Source organism: Dasypus novemcinctus, chromosome 12 (assembly GCF_030445035.2).
Source record: "Dasypus novemcinctus isolate mDasNov1 chromosome 12, mDasNov1.1.hap2, whole genome shotgun sequence".
Taxonomy (NCBI): Eukaryota; Metazoa; Chordata; class Mammalia; order Cingulata; family Dasypodidae; genus Dasypus; species Dasypus novemcinctus.
The window spans coordinates 106,507,919-106,523,333 of NC_080684.1; the positions used below are offsets into that span (position 1 = coordinate 106,507,919).

Genomic DNA, 15,415 nt, shown 5'->3' on the forward strand with positions numbered 1-15,415 from the left:
TGAGGGAGGGGGTCTAGTTTAGATTGGGTGCATGGACAGCAGATGCCTATCCGAGGAGATATCTTTTTAGAGGAGACATCTTTTTAATGAAAACTTGAAGGAGAGAGTATCAGTCATGGGGAAAAAAAAAAAAAAAAAAAAGCATACAGCAACCTAAGAGGAAATAATAAAAGCAAAAGCTCCAGGAGGGAGCTTTGTATACTCAATAAATTAAGGTCAATGTTGTAGGAGAGTAGAGGAAGTCAAGGCTTGAGACATAAATAGGGACCAGATCAGGCTGAGCCTATAGGCTGGATAAGGAAACTAGGTTCTAAGCACAGTGGGAAGCAAAGGGAACATTTTAGGCAGGAGAGACAGGAATCCAATTTTTATCTGACAAAATTCACACACACACACCACTCCAAATTCAACCATCAACCATATGCAAAGCACTACACTAGGCATTGTGAGGGGCGCCAAGAGATATCATAGAAGAGCACTTATAAAGTGTGGCCATGGCTTCCTGGGGTTCTCAAGACCCTTTTAAGGAGTCCCTGAAATCAAAACTATTTTCATAATAAGGCTTTATTTGCCTTACTGGTATGCTGACATTTGCAGTGAAGGTGCAAAAGTCATTGGTGGGTAAAACTGCTAGGCCTTAGCACAAATAAAGTCAGTGGCAGCAAACTGTACTAGGTAGTCACTGTATTCTTTACTTAAAAATGCACTTGATAAAGCAGTAAAAATTATTAATTTTATTAAATCTAGGCTTTTGAGCAAATGCATTTTAAATATTCTACGTAAAGAAATGGGAAATATGCATAAAGCACTTCTGCAGCATACTTAAAATGTGATGGTTGTCACAAGGAAAAGCACTTTAGTGACTAAATTGAACTACAAATTGAACAAATCACTTTTTCACGGAACACTATTTTTACTTAGACGAACAAGAGACATTGATAGTCTTGGGTATTTGGTCAATATTTTTCAAAATTAATTGATTTTCAAAAGGTGGTGGCTGCACTTCAAGGAAAAGAACTGACATCACTTGTTTCCAATGACAAAATTCAATTTTCAAGTGAAATTTAGAATTTTGGAAAACTTGTATGCACCATTATGAGCTTCACAACTTCCCAATATACTTAAAACTTTTCTGATGAGATTGGTGGTGATATTAATGAGTGTGAATTTTTATATTATATAATGCAATCTATCAATATTTTGAAAATCTCCAAAAACATTTTCTATATGACCAATGCAAGTTACAAAATCATGCATGGTAAAAGATCCATTCATAGTACAAAATTTATCAATACATTTTAATGTAACAGAGTATGAAAAGTTCACTGAGATGGTTTCATATTCCACTCCGAAACTTATCTTTAAGAAACTACCACAAATCAAGTTTTGGTGTAGTATCATAAAAGAATACTCATTCACCAGTGGATGGTACATACATACAATAGGACATTATTCAGTCATAAAGAATGAGGTACTGACATTTACCATACTCTATATGAACCTTGAAAACATTATGCTAAGTGAAAGAAGCCAGAAACAAAAGATCACATATTGTATGATTTGCTAATATGAAATATCCAGAATAAGTAAATCCATAGAGACAGAACACAGGGTAGGGAGAAATGAGGAGCAATTGCTTAACAGGTATGAGGTTTCCCTTTGGAATGATAAAAATGTTTTGCAACTAGATAAAGGTGACGGCTGCAAAACATTGTGAATGTACTAAATGCCACTGAATTGTTCACTTTAAAATGGTTAATTTAATGCTATGTGAATTTCATTTCCATTTTTTTAAAAAAGAATATCTGTAATGATCAGAAGAGGCTACTAAAATACTCCTCCATTTTCCAACTACATATGTGTTGTGAGGTCAAATTTTCTTCACAAATTTCAACCAAAACCACATATTACCACAAATGGAAGGCAGAAGCAGACATGAGAACTCAGCTGCTTTCTATAAAGCCACATGTTAAGGGGATTATAAAAATATAAGGGAAACGGACTTGGCCCAGTGGTTAGGGCGTCCGTCTACCACATGGGAGGTCCACGGTTCAAACCCCGGGCCTCCTTGACCCGAGTGGAGCTGGCCCATGCGCAGTGCTGATGCACGCAAGGAGTGCCCTGCCACACAGGGGTGTCCCCCGCGTAGGGGAGCCCCCCACGCAAGGAGTGCACCCCGTAAGGAGAGCTGCCCAGCGCAAGAGAAAGTGTAGCCTGCCCAGGAATGGCGCCACCCACACTTCCTGTGCCGCTGACGACAACAGAAGCGGAGAAAGAAACAAGACACAGCAAATAGACACAGAGAACAGACAAGGGGGGGGGGCTGGGGGAATTAAATAAATAAATAAATAAAACCTTTAAAAAAATAAAATAAAATAAAACATTGCTGCTCTTCGAACTTTTTTATTTGGGAAAATAAAGCTTATTTTTCATAAAAATGTTATGTTCACAAATAATAGGCTTGTTATTGTTATTTTTACTAAAATAATTTAAAATATTAAAAATTTTTTCCAGTTTTAATATCAAAATGGTAGATATTAAGAGCCATAGTACATATAAACAAAAAATCTTTGGGGTCCTCAATAATATGCCTTTTTTAGGAGGTACTGGGGACTGAACCTGAATCCCTGTACATGGGAAGCAAGTGCTCAAACACTTAAGCTCCATTTGTTCCCACCTCAATAATTTTTAAGAGTGTAAGAGAGTCAAGATCCAAGTTTGAGAGCTGCTACCATGTAAGGTATAAACCCCTCAAGCTTATTTTTAGCTGGGAAAATTAGACATTTTTGGAGTTGAGGCTATTCTGCCTATGGGGGAAGAACAAGCCAAACAGTGAAAGCTAGGGCAAATAGTTTATCTTCAATGAATACTGGACCTTATTTGTTTTCTATTATTAAAGGAATATTCTTGGTAACCCCAAGCCAATACCCAACAATTCTAATAGAAGGTTTTGGATGTGACTCCTAATTGGTTATATCTCAATGACCTTACCTCTTCCTTCTCCAATTTTGCATGCTTACGCTCTGTAGCTACATTTTTTTTCTTATTAAAATTAAACTGTGCATCCTCTTCAGCTTTCTGTAACTTTTTTTTCTTTTCCTCATATTCTCCTATAAGCTCTCTCGAAGTGCTGATTTCCTCAAAAAACTGGGTTCTTTCTTTGGGTTTTTTCATTGAAATTGATTCTACAGTTCCCTTAAAAAAATGGAACACCAACATATAAAATAGAGTGATGCAGTTTTTAAAAAGTATGAATTAAACTAATACAACTACTTACCTGAAAAACTAGACAGTTTCTTGCTTTGACTATTATGCCTATCTTTTCCAACTCTGCTACATAAGCAGAACGACTCACAGGGTTATCATTGAAATAAAATTCTGAGCATCCCCCTAAAATAAAAGAATAAAGATGGCCACAGGATGTCTAAATATTAGACATACCTCAACAACAATGAAGATTTAATAAAACTGTTTCTCTTATTGAAATGGCCAGTTATGTAATAATATACAAGTTAACAAATGCATTTTCAGTCAACAAATATTGAGTGTTTACCATATTACAGTGATTATTCTACAGCTAGGATGGAATAAAACAAAAATAAGTCTGACTGCCACACTAGAATGATTATTATTAAATAGGGGGAAATAAGTCCTGAATGCAGAGAAAGAGGAACCTCCACATATTTTTGGTGGGGATGTAAAGTGGTAAAGCCACTGTGGAAAACCGTTGGTGGTTCCTCAAAAAGTTGAACATAGAACTTACCCATGAAATAGCTAGAATATGCAAACTCAAAGAGACAGGAAACAGAACACAAGTTACCAGGAGAAGGAGGTATGAGGAATTGGGAGTTTATGCATAATGGGTATAAGATTTCTGTTAGGAGTGAAGGAGAAGTTTTGGTACTAGATGGTGGTAAGGGTAGCAAAACATTGTGAATGTGATTAATCTTACGGAATGGTTTACTAGGGAGTGACTGAGATGGGAAATTTTATGTTGTACTTATGTTTCCATAATTTAAAAGGAAGGATCAATAAAGAGAAACGACAATTAAATGCAATACATGATTTTGGACTGGCTCTAATAACAGAAGAGAAAAGCTTTTTATTTTTATTTTTTTTTAAAAAAGGTCTCTCATTTCATGGAGCTTATATTCTAGTGGGAGAGAAAGACAAAAACGAGAAAGTAAACAGTAGGTGAGAAAGTGATAAATACTAAGCCATAAAATAGAGCAAGATTGGAAGAACAGAAGTTTCTGTGTAGGGGGAACTAGTGCTGTAACTTTAAACAGGGGATCATTACTGAGATGGAGATGTTAGAGTAAAGACCTAAAGAAAGTCAGGGGGCTAGCCAATGAGGATATCTCATTGAGAAATATTTACATCATGTATACATAACACTCAAGAATTTCTAAAATTATCTGTAATTGCATTCAGGAGAGGTTAGTAAGACAGTGTTTATAATCAGAAATGGTCTAAGTGGACCAGATTGACAAAAGCAACAACAAAACCAAATAAAAAAATATTGAGCATATATAGAGAGAGGCTATGGGAGTAAATAGCAGAGACAGAATAAAAGATAAACAATTCTTAGTGTCATTTACTCAGGAAACACAGGGATTACACAGGATGAATTCACAAAATACAAATTCAAATATTTCACTCATTCCACTTTTTGATGGTAGAAAGAACTGTTTATATAGTCCAAAAACATGCAAACAATTAGTACATCACTAAGAAAATCCACCGAACATACATAAAGAACTTCAAGACAAACTGTTATGACTTCTCTGTCTTCAATGTAGTTCCCTCCATTTTAATCAAACATCCTAGTACAAAAATGCTATTAGAGAGTAAGGGGATTTGAACAAATATGTCTGCTTAAGAAAAGTCCTAGTGGAGAATCCCTGTCAAGCAGGTTGTTACTTGCTTCTGAGATTTGCTATCCAAAGAGAAAACAAGAACCTCTAGTTGACTATGCCAGTGGAATAAAAAAATCATACCCTTCAAAGAAAGAAAAAAGAAGCATCTGACTCAATTCCTGAATCAAATGACTCAAAAACAAAAATTTATGAAAAAATACCTCTAATAATTCTTGTAAATGTTTTCTCTTCTCCATTCTCCTCCACATATACAATTTTTACACTTGCAGAAGCAGAAACAGGTTTCCCAATATGTGCTCCATGAATAAGTTCTTGAATATTTTTCACTCTCAAATTAGTCGTTTTTTCTCCCATTACAAAACTAAGTGCATCCATCACATTAGATTTTCCTGGAGAAGAAGAGAGACAGGAAAAAAAAGTTAAATGTTAAAAAACCTTTCCCAGAGCCCAAGAAACCAGGCTACCAATGGAAGTGAAGCCTACATACATTTTCACAGTCCTGTCTCATCAAGATTCAAAATGCATGTAACTGAAAAATGTCATGCACATAAATGGTTTTTTTCCTGCAGCTATGGTAGGCCATTAAGTAGGACAAGTTTAACGGTATAAATTCCTTCATCTAAACTCCAGTTCTCTCCCAGCAGGTATTATCTCATGGAAAATCTTTTAACTTCTCTTTTGATTTTCAGTAATCTCCATTTTATAAATATGGAAACCATCACCTAAAGCATTAGTACAGCACCAAACACTCACATATTCAAAAATATGGGTAACGAAATCCAGGATTTCCCCAAGGGCTAGACCAAGTTTGTTAAAATAATATATGACTGGGATGAGATGGTGTACAGAAGAGAGTTAGCAAGCAGGCCTGAGACTAGTATCCTTTGGAAGGCCTGTTGACAAGATTGCTGACATCTGGAAATTTAGATTTCGGAATGGTCCCAAACCACCATTCCCTAATAAAAATGGCTCACTATACCCTAAACTGTTTGCACAAACAATATGATTTATGCTGAACACTTGCTTGCTTTCTAGGAGTCTAAAATTTTGACATATGCCAGGCAGTGAATGCCTATGTGACTAGCCCCAATTAAAAATCCTGGGCACTGAGTCACTAACGAGCTTCCTTGGAAGAAAACATTTCATGTGTGCTATCACAACTTGTTGCTGGAAGAATTAAGCATGTCCTGCATGACTCTAATGGGAAAGGACTCTAGGAACTATGCACCTGGTTTACTTGGACTTTGCCCATGAGCTTTTTCCTGCTGACTTTGCTTTGTATCCTTTCACTGTAAAAAATTATAAACACGAGTACAGCTATCTGTATTTTGAGTACTGTGAGTCCTCCCAGGGAATCATCAAACTTAGGATAATCTTCGGGACTCCTGATCCAGATGGCAAATTATTATCATTATTATCTAACCATGAGCCCCTTAGTCTGCTCTAAGATCATTTCCAAGGTACAGATAATACACAGATAATACCATCTCTATTTAAAATCTTTTTCTTTTTCACATTCTGTTCCTCAGATCCCAAGCAATTCCAATTTCCAATGCCAGAAGGGGTAAAGGTAACAAGAACAAAGAGAAAATAATACTGTCAATCACTGGAAACATAGCTTAGTTTTAGAGGTTTATGATCTTTCCAAAAAAGACTAACAGTGGTCAAAATACTGCAAGTTTATGTAGCTGAGTTTCATTTTAAAGATATGAAACCTGAATTTTTTTGTAAACTGATAATCCGCAGATTAAGAGCTACTTTAAGACAGCACATACAGCACAAAAAGAACATTGATTTGAATTATTAAATCTGATAGTAAGAGTTAGAAGTTCTTAGTTCAAGTCCTTATTTAATACTCCATTACCCAATTCTGTATCCAAATTCATTCATTCAATTAATATAGTAAATGAACAAGACAGATAATGTCCCTGCCTGCCTAATGGAGGTTAAATTCTATCAAGAGAGTCAGATAAAAAACCAAAATAACTATTACCTATTATAATTACCATGAAGAAATAAAGTAGGTGATAAAAACTGAGGGCAACTAGGGGAGGCAACTTTAGATAGGATGGTGAAAATTCATGTATTAAGTTTTGACCTGCCAGCTAACATTTGCTTAACAAACAGCAATTTAACAATGTTCAGATAGGGGAGGTCTGCTGTAATTCAAAACCAACACCAGGAATATGATTCTGGAAGGTTTTTTTAGACTATCATAACTTGAATTTGGTGGATCAAGTGTTCAAAAATATAAAAATGACATTACGATTCTCCCTTCTCAAAAACTAGGTATTTTTTATTCACCTTCTTACCCAATCAGTTGCTAAGACCCTTTTGATTCCAGCTCTAGATATTTCTTCTATTTCTCTTCTCCTTTACCTTCCATCTTTTAGTTCAAGTCCTCCTTAGAGTCTACTAGTTGGCAGTCCTCTCACTGCAATCTTTTGCTCCCTCAAATTCATTCATTCCTTCTACACACAGTTACTGTGCACCTATTTCTCAGGCACTCTGCCAAGTACTGGGGCTACAAAGACAAACAATGTGTAGGATTTCCCCTAAGGTGCTCACAGTGGGAAATATGACCAACTTTTAATGAATCCCATTTTTTTTCAAAGCAGAGGGTTTTCACTGGACAGATTGCCAATGCGATGTGGCATTAACCAGATGACCCATCAAAATATACTATAATATAGTTCTAAAATTTGGATTTACATCCTTTGAGTAGTTGTAATACAATCTCTTTTATTTGATCCACAATATATGATTGAATATAAAGAGGTAAAATTCAGAACTGAAAAAAAAAAGCACAAAGGTATTGTTTAATTAAGGTTTATATCCTGAAAATCAAATTCGTGAAGCTGGATGTGTATAGAAAAAGGATAAAAACAGACTAACCAAAAAGCTTGAAGTAGTCATGAACTCCCCAAGGAAAAAGCTTAGTTTTATATAATATCGTGTAACTGAAACATCACTAGACTGTTAGCCAAATAAGCTAGGTTCCATTCCTGCCTTTTACAATTGGTTATGTGACCTTGGGCTAATAACAACCTAAGTTTTTATTTCTATAAGAAACTTACTAAACTAGAGGTGGGGGCCAGATGATTCTCTTTCAATTTAAACTGTTATAAGAAACCTTTTACCAGACGGCTTACCTGGAATGTTATTATCAGATGAAATAGTAGTTTCTAGTAACAAAGGTATGCATATGACAAAACAGTAGAGATAAAAATGACAGGTTTTGAAAATGATTGTTGCAGCCACCATTCTCAAAAGACTAAATTCCTGTGATTTCTGAAGTGGAAAATCAAAGGTCATAAACTGGTCTTTTTCAAGTGTATCAATCAATATACTTGGACGATAATATTGTTAGCAGTAGTGTTTGTTAAATTTTAAGGCCAATGATATACACAATTCTATCTTCTTGATACTATTTCAGAAGCTAAGATTAATTTACCATTACCATTATCGAAAGTAGTTCATATAGAGGGGAAGATGGTGTCAGATGACACAGGCAAGGCTCAGCTCTCTCACAAAACCAACAGAAAAAGAGGCAAAAGCTGCCTGAGGGACCTGCTCTGGGGGTCAGCAGACCAGGACAATGCTTCACAACTCTCAGGAGAGTGAGGGACAGAGAGAGGAAAAATCTGAAAAAACAAACTGTGAGTTACTAAACCTCCCTGCCCCCACCCCCAAGATCCTAAGCAGGAGTAAAACCCCTGGCTCATTGCAGCTCAGAGGGGAGCAGATATCTTCCTTCCTATCAGCTGTTACAATGGAAAAGGAAGCAGAAGCCAGGGGGCTTTTGTTCAGTGAAGTCAGCCCACTCTGAATCGCAGCTCTGGATAGACCAAAGCAAAGGAAAATGAAGACATTTACTTCTGTGGAAAAGCACGCCAACGAGTGCCATCTGCTGGCTGGTCTGGAAATTGCATGGACAAAAACAGCACTTGGGTCTGTTCTGACCTCTGGGAGAAAATCTGTGCCCCAATAGTGAGTCTCTGGCACGATTCTAATAACCTAAGCTGGGCAATTTTAAAGACTTAGGATAAGTTGAACCAAATATAAAAGAAGAGCTGTGAAAAACTAATATTAGGCAAGACAGAGTACTGGGCTATCAAGAGTAAATGCACCAATATAAAGAGTACTTGGCTATCAGAGTAAATTCACCAACATATTCAGATGCCTAGACATCAGCAAAAAATTAAAGCCATACTAGGAAACAGGAAGAGATGGTGCAGCCAAAGGAACAAACCAAATATCCTGAAGAGATACAGGATTTAAGACAATTAATCAACGATGATGACACAACTTTCCTAAGTCAATTTAAGGAATTGAAAGAAAATATGACTAAAGAGATAAAGGGTATTATTAAGAAGACACTGGGTGAGTATAAAGAACAATTTGAAAGTTTGCAAAGAAAATTAACAGAACATATGGGAATGAAAGACATGAAGGATGAGATTAAAAATACATTAGAAGTACATAAGAGCAGATTTGAATTGCTCAAAGACAGAATTAGTGATTTCAAAGACAGAACATATGAACTAGAAAAGAAAAGAGAATGGAAAAAGTGGGACAGGGTCTCAGCAAATTGAATGAGAACACAAAATGTAAAACACACACATTATTGGTGTCCCAGAAGAATAAGAAAATGGGAATAGGGGCAGAAAGAATATTTGAGGAAATAATGACTGAAAACTTCTGAATCCTTATGAAAGACATAAATATCAATATCCAAGAAGGACAACACACCCCGAACAGAATAAAAAGACCTACCCCGAGACACCTTCTATTCAGTATGACAAATACCAGACATAAAGAGAAGATTCTGAAAGCAGCAAGAGCAAAGCAAAGCATCATATACAAGGGACACTTGATAAGATTAAGTGTCGTTCTCTCATTAGAAACCATGGAGGTGAGAAGAAAGTGGAATGATGTATTTAAGGCACTAAAAGAGAAAAACTGCCAGTCAAGAATTCTGTATCTGGTAAAGCCATCCTTCAAAAATCGAGGGGAGTTCAAAGTCTTCACAAATAAAAACTGATAGATTATATTACCAAAAGACAAGAATTACAAGAGATACTAAGAGGAGTGTTGTAGCCTGAAAGGAAAAAAACAGGGCAAGAGACACAGAAAAAGAGTATAGAAATGAATATTATTAGAGAGGGTAAATTAAAGGGTGAAAAGATAGACAATAGTACGATCTGACAACAGAAAACCGACGGTCAAAATAGATGAAATAAGTAATGCCATTACAGTAATACAATGAATGTTAATGGCTTGCACTCCCCAATCAAGACACAGACTGATAGAATGGATTTAAAAAACATGACCCATCAATATGTTGTCTACAAGACACTCACCTCAGCTGCAAGGACACAACCAAGTTAAAAGTGAAAGGTTGGAAAAAGATATTCCACACAAAGTGTAACCAAAAGAGCTGGAAATCACATATCCCACAGAAGTTTAATATCCATGATGTACAGAGATCCTACAACTCAACAACAGACAAATGATCTGATTAAAAAATGGGCAAAAGACTTGAATAGACATTTTTCAAAGGAATGCAAATGGTGAAAAAAAGCACATGAAAAAACGTTCAACATAACTATTTGGGAAATGCAAAGCAAAGCTACGGTGAGATATCATTTTACACCTACTAGAATGGCTACTATTAAAAAACCAGAAAACTACAAGTGTTAGAGAGGATATGGAAAGACAGGAATGCTTATTCATTGTTGGTGGGAATGTAGACTGGTACAGCTGCTAAGGAAGTCTGTTTGGTGGTTCCTAAGTCAGTTAAATACAGATCTGCAATTCCACTACTAGATATATATTCAGAAGCAGTGAGAGCAGGGACACTGTAACAGACATCTGCACACCGATGTTCACAGAGGCATTATTTACAACTGCTGAAAGATAGAAACAACCCAGGTGCCCATCAACTGGTGAATGGATAAACAATTTGTGGTATATACACAAGATGAAATATTATTCAGCTGGACACAAAAGGACAAATATGATGCTGCTGTTATGAACTAAATATAATGAGCAAAACCATGGAGAATAGAGGTCACCAGAAAATAGGAGGTTAGAGAATGATAAGCAGAAATTATAAAAAGGTTGTTTGTAAATGTTTGTAAATGAATAGAAATGGAGAAATCACATGGGAGTGCATGTAATTAGCAGAGCTAACAACTGGGTATGATAGTGGCTTACAGGCAAAGTCTAAGGAACTTAGACTAGAAAGAACTAGAAGGAAAACTAATTAAGTGAAACATGGGACTGTACAGCATAGCAAACCCACTTATGAAAAATAAGTATAGTTAATAGTTCATATATAAGAATGTTTTTTCTGAAATAAAACAAATGTACATTAATGGTACAAGATGTTAATATCAGGGTGATATTTGGACAAAAATACAACCAAAGAAAACTATGGACAGTTGTATACAGTAACATACTAATCTGTCAATGGTAAATGAAAGAAACTAGACAAAATGTACTTCATATTGTTTGACTCCATCTGTACAAAATATAAATACAAATAAATTATATAAGAGTTAGATAAGCAGTTATGTATGGCATGGGAAGGACAGAGATTAAGAAGTGACTCCTAAAGGGTAGCGTTTTGTTTGTTTTGAGGTAACAAAAATGCTCTAATATTGATTTAAGTGATGAATGCACAAATCTGATTATACCAAATGCCACTGATTGTATACTTTAGATGGAATGTATAGTTTATGAATACATTTCAATAAAATTAATAAAACAAAACATGCAGCAAAATGAAAACATGTGACACTAACAAAACAGAGAAAAACTCACTTTCTCCATTTGAGGCACCAACGCACTGCACTCAGAACATACTACATAAAAATAAAAATCATAACCCATACTGTACTGTGTATTATTTAATAAATAAATCACACCCACACCAACATGTCCCCACAAGAATTTTTTTTCTTTAATTTTCAATTCAAGCTCCCACACCCCCTGAAATCTTTCTATGGACCCTTGGTTAAGAACCTCAGATCTAGAGAAAATCCTGTTGATGGGAATGGATAATGAAATTTTATAAAATTCCTTTCATTTCTCAAGAAAATAAAATGTATCTTCTTTTGTGCAGGAACAAATAATTACTATAGCAGCAGTGTGGTTCATGGATTAGAGTAGGGTAAAACTGTTCGTTAAGGATACTGCATTAATCCAAGAAAGAAATGATTAGTCTGAAATAAAATGGCAGTAGAAGGGATACAAAGAGGACAGGATAATTAAGGAGGTAGAACGGACATGATTGGTAATGTACTGGTTGCGGTGGGAAGACTTTATTAAGGACGATTTCCACTTGGTGGCAGCCATGTGAAACTCTGGGAGCAAAGCAGTCTAAGCAAAAGAACAAATGCTAATACCCTGAAATGTAAATGAGCCTGGCCTGGTAAGGAAGGCAAACGAAGGTAAAGAAGTCAATTCTGACCTAAGCATAGTAAATATATGGAACGAGATTAGACCAGAGATAGGTAGGGGCCAAATGATAAAGGGCTTTGTGGATCATGGCAAGAAATATGAGTTTACTCTAAGTACAGTGGGAAGTCACTGGAGTTTTAATCTGAGGAAGTGCTTTGATCTACAGATTTGTTTGTTTGTTTAAACCATACTCCTGCTGCTGTGCAAATGAATTGCAGAGAGATAAACATGGAAGTTCCTGCTTGTGAGGAGGCTATAATAGCTTTAGTCAAAATGAGATGTTGATGCTCTGACTGTAAAAGCAGTGGATAATGGCAAGAAATAGTTAGGATTCAGGACATATTATTTTAGAGGTATTATTTAGGTTTTACTGATGGAATGGATGAAGGAAGTAGGGCATGGAAGATAAAAAAAGGATCAAGAATTTCTCTTAAACAAAAATTAAAAAATTAAATAAAAAAGAATTTCTCTTAAGTTTCTGGTGTGAATAAATGGATAAATGAGACCCTTTGCAGTGCTGGTGAAGGCTAGGAAGGAACAGGTTTGTAGTTTGGTGGGAGGAGGGAATTAACTACTCTTATTGACTGTTAAGTTTTATGTCTCCTAGACAACTAAATGGAAAGAGCAAACTAAACACAGTTGGATATCAATCTGGCACCCAGCAAAATGGACTAGGCTGGAGATAAGGTTTTGAAGGTCATCAGCATAAGGGTGGTATCTTGAAGCTGTGGTATGGGATAAGAGAAGATCACTTAGGCAAAGAACACAGAGACACTCCAAAGCTTTAGAGACTTGGGGAACAAGCAGCCAGTAACTAAGGAGGGGCCATAGAAGCAGGAGAATACCTGTTTAGTTTGGAGTCAAGAAAGCCCAGAAAGCAAATTGTTTCTAGAAGGTGGGAAAAGAGAGAAAAAAAAATTTTTTTAAATGAAAAATAAAAATAAAAAAGGTGGGAGGGAAGTGGATGTGGCTCAAGTGATAAGGCCACCACCTACCATATGGGAGGACCCAGGTTCAATCCCTGGGACCTCCTGGTGAAAAAGAAGAGAAAGCGTGCCTGTGCAGTGAGCCAGTGCCCATGCGGTGAGCCGAGTATCTGTGTGAGTGCCCTGCCTGGTGAGCCAGTGCCTGTGCAAGTGAGTCATGCAGCAAGATGATGACACAAGAAAAGAGAGACCAAGGGGAGTGTCAAAGTGAAGGTCAGCAGAGACCGGGAACTGAGGTGGTGCAATTGACAGGGAACCTCTTTCCACATCAGAGGTCCCAGGATTGAATCCCTTGAATCCTAGATGAGAAAATTAGAAGACAAAAAAAAGAGAAATAGATACAGAAGATCATACAGTGAATGGACACAGACAGCAAAAACAGCAGGGTGGAGGTGAGGGAAGGGAAAAATAATAAATAAATCTTAAAAAAAAAAAAAAGGTGGGAGAGGTCCAATGTGTTTTACTCAATTTCAGCAGCAAGACCTTCCCTTGTTTAAAAGTGGCACACTTCAAGCATTCCCTATCCCCCTTCCCTGCTTGTTTTTCCTCTCTCCTTAAAACTTCTCACCTTCTAACATTGTATATAATTTTCACATTTACTTTCTTGCCTATCTCCCTACATTAAAACATAAGCTCTAAAAGGACAGGGATTTTTATCTGTCCTGTTCACTGTGCAATCCCAAATACCTAGAATAGTGCCTAGCACATAGCAGGCACTTATCAATTATTTTAAATGGATGAACTACTACTCAAAGGTCAGAGAGGATGAGGACAGGAAATTGACCACTGACTTTCAAAAGATGTAGATCTTTGGTGACCTTGTAGATTATTTCAGTAGAGTATGGGGCAGAGAAATGAATCAAGAGGGTTGAGAAGAGAATAGAACTATAGAAAACTGTTTCAGAGAGTTTAGCTGGACTGAAAGAAAAATGGAGCAAAAGCCTGAAGACACAGGGATACCACCACCTCTCCCTTGAATTTTATTATAAAATTTTCAAACGTGCAAAAAGGTTGAAAGAATTTCAGTGATCACCCATATAATTAACACTAAATTCTATAATCAACATTGTACTATACTTGCTTTTCACATAGCTAACCATCTATACCTGTCATAAGACTTTAAAAAAATGGGTGTTAATAAGGCATGTATATATTTATGCCAATGAAAATCTAGTAAGAAAGAAAGTGGTAATTCAAAAAACAAGGTCAATAACTGTAAAAGCAAAGAAGTGAGGAGGAAGAGATAGGATCCAACGTACAAGGGAAGAGGAGGGCCTTAGATGGAATCAGGCATATTTCTGAGATTTCCCTGCTAGTAACCCTTCAAAGTCTAATTTTTTCTCAGAAAGTTAAATACAAACTCTTCACTCTGGAATGTAAGGACTTCCTCAACAGGATTTCAATTTATATCCCATTGCTTCCCTTGATATGCTGTACATTCTGGCCAATCCAGACTATTAGCTGTCCCACAAACATACTTTTCACACACCTCTGGAAAAATACTTTACACTTTGAGCCCAGCTCAGATGCCATCTCCTCTAGAAAAACTTTCCTGATCTTCTCCTCAGCCTGTCAACATCTCCCCACATCAGATATAAAATTTTCCTGGTTGAAAGTTCCATAAACATCATTTTTCAACATTCTATTACAATCAGTTGTGCCATTTCCTTATACTCCCTGTACCTTGGGAGCAGGAGCTGTTATACTCCATATCTCCTTCTGCTCCCAGCACTTAATGTAATATATATACATACACACAACATATATAGCTGAATCTGTTGAATTTTGGTAGATGGTGACAACAGGAAGTTATTACAAAAAATTATTACAAAGAATGTAACTAAACTGAATATAACTGGAAATGATGAATTGGCATAAAGCTATCTGAATGTACTGATAATTCTGTGAGATTTTTTAAATGATCTGCAAAGTTTAAGTGAATATGAATGAAATATCACCCATTAAATTAGTCATGGATGGGTACCATATTGAGTTTTGGTCTTCATATAGCAAAAAGGATGCAAGGGAGCAGATACAGCTCAAGCAGTTGAGCGCTTGCTTCCCACATGAGAGGTCCTGGGT

General features: G+C 36.3%; 1 protein-coding gene across 1 annotated transcript in view; it reads right to left on the minus strand.

The window, feature by feature from the left end:
* SMC1B (structural maintenance of chromosomes 1B) overlaps positions 1 to 15,415 on the minus strand; it is a 102,119-nt gene that overhangs the window by 84,096 nt on the left and 2,608 nt on the right. The window contains exons 2-4 of the mRNA XM_004453419.3: positions 5,081 to 5,269; positions 3,278 to 3,390; positions 2,992 to 3,195 (exon numbers count right to left, since the gene is read on the minus strand). Coding sequence (XP_004453476.2) covers positions 2,992 to 3,195; positions 3,278 to 3,390; positions 5,081 to 5,269 — 506 coding nt within the window. The remainder of the gene's footprint in view (positions 1 to 2,991; positions 3,196 to 3,277; positions 3,391 to 5,080; positions 5,270 to 15,415) is intronic.